The sequence below is a fragment of the Cyprinodon variegatus genome, unplaced genomic scaffold (assembly GCF_000732505.1).
Source record: "Cyprinodon variegatus isolate N-32 unplaced genomic scaffold, C_variegatus-1.0 Scaffold41, whole genome shotgun sequence".
In the NCBI taxonomy this organism is placed as follows: Eukaryota; Metazoa; Chordata; class Actinopteri; order Cyprinodontiformes; family Cyprinodontidae; genus Cyprinodon; species Cyprinodon variegatus.
In genome coordinates this window covers 1,295,035-1,296,884 of record NW_015150494.1, presented here as the reverse complement: position 1 = coordinate 1,296,884, position 1,850 = coordinate 1,295,035, and the positions used below count along the sequence as shown (strand labels likewise).

Below are 1,850 nucleotides of genomic sequence, written 5' to 3'. Positions count from 1 at the left end.
CTTTATTCTCATAATTGTATTACTTTATTCTCATAATAGACTTTTTTCTTGCAATTTTATGACTTTTCTCGTTGCAACTTTATTCTCAAAATCGAAGTATTAGCCTAGCCCTAATACTCAGTCGTAGTGGTGGCACTATGATGCTGTGGGAGTTGTTTTGTTTTTTTCCTAAAGGTGAGCAGAGGGTAACCTCCTGCTAGCAGGAATAAAACCTTTCTGTTATCAAAAACTTAAAGCTTTAATTAGCTCTTTGTTAACCTTCTCTAATCTGTTGTTTAGGAGTACTTTGGTCAGCAAGGAGCCGGAGAGCATGCTCGCTCACATGTTCCGTGAGAAAGGTACCAGACATTGTTTGATTTTAAGCAACCTTTTTATTCAGGGTCCCTTTTTAACGTTTTTCTGTGTGACTCCAGATGTTTGGGGGAACAAACAGGACAAACACGGGGCTTACCTGATCGACCGCAGCCCTGAATACTTTGAGCCCATTCTCAACTACTTGAGACACGGTCAGCTCATCGTCAATGAAGGAATAAATATGCGAGGTAAGCTTCCAGAGGAGACTTTAGATCGTCTCCAACACTCAGTCGATCATGGATGGTGTGATAGTTCTGAATGATTTCCAGGGGTCCTGGAGGAGGCGCGCTTCTTTGGAATCGAGCAGCTGGCTGAACAGCTGGAAGCAGCAATCAAGGTATCATCAAATACCAATAAAATAATCCCCCCCCCTTTGCTTTCGTCATTTTCTCCTCTCACAAGTTTTCCTTTTTTATCATTAAAACAGAACTCCCAGCCCCCCGAGGACCACTCACCCATTTCCAGAAAAGAGTTTGTTCGTTTTCTTTTGGCGACTTCTACCAAGTCGGAGCTCCGCTGCCAGGTGAAGCTAACTCAAAAAAATAGTTTCCTCTTCTCCATAACGGCTACATGGAATAGATATTAACCTTGCTGCTTTTGCTGTCCTTAGGGTCTTAACTTCAGCGGTGCGGATTTGTCCCGACTTGATCTACGTTACATCAATTTCAAGATGGCTAACCTCAGCCGCTGCAATTTGACGCATGCTAATCTGTGCTGCTCCAATCTGGAGCGGGCTGACCTTTCCGGAGCCAACCTGGACGTAAGTGTGAAAATAAAAATACATTTCTATAAAAACATTAGCACCAAAGTACGGAAGAGCATTAGGGACACTGGAAAAACAAAATGCTAACCGATTTCTCTATGTGATATGAGTTTAATATGGAAAAAAAAATCAGAATTCTGACTTTAATCTCATAATTCTGTGTAAAATGTCAGAATTCTGACTTTTAAACTCAAATAACATAAAATAAAAAAATCTGTTAACTTCTTTATATTTATCCCCATTTTCCTTATTCCTCTTCTGTAGAGTAAGTCAGAATTCTGATTTTAATCTCAGAATTCTGACTTTAATCTCAGAATTTTGAGATTAATGTCAAAGTTCTAAGCAAAAAAAGTCAGAATTCTGATTCTAATCTCAGGATTCTGTCTTTAATCCCAGAATTTTGAGATTAATGTCAAAATTCTAAGCAAAAAAGTCAGAATTTTGATTTTAATCTCAGGATTCTGACTTTAATCTCAGAATTTTGAGATTAATGTCAAGATTCTCAGCAAAAAAGTCAGAATTCTGATTTTAATCTCAGAATTTTGAGATTAGTGTCAAAATTCTAAGCAAAAAAGTCAAAATTCTGATTTTAATCTCAGGATTCTGACTTTAATCTCAGAATTTTGAGATTAATGTCAAGATTCTCTGCACAAAAGTCAGAATTCTGATTTTAATCTCAGGATTCTGACTTTAATCTCAGAATTTTGAGATTAATGTCAAGATTCTCTGCACA

The 1,850-nt window shown here is 37.6% G+C and overlaps 1 protein-coding gene across 1 annotated transcript in view; it reads left to right on the top strand.

The window, feature by feature from the left end:
* Window positions 1–259: 259 nt before the first annotated feature.
* Window positions 260–1,850, top strand: part of kctd9 (potassium channel tetramerization domain containing 9) — a 5,230-nt gene continuing 3,639 nt past the window's right edge. The window contains exons 1-5 of the mRNA XM_015370028.1: window positions 260–338; window positions 414–542; window positions 624–691; window positions 782–877; window positions 965–1,114. Of these exons, the coding sequence (XP_015225514.1) occupies window positions 311–338; window positions 414–542; window positions 624–691; window positions 782–877; window positions 965–1,114 (471 nt within the window). The 5' untranslated portion in view covers window positions 260–310. The remainder of the gene's footprint in view (window positions 339–413; window positions 543–623; window positions 692–781; window positions 878–964; window positions 1,115–1,850) is intronic.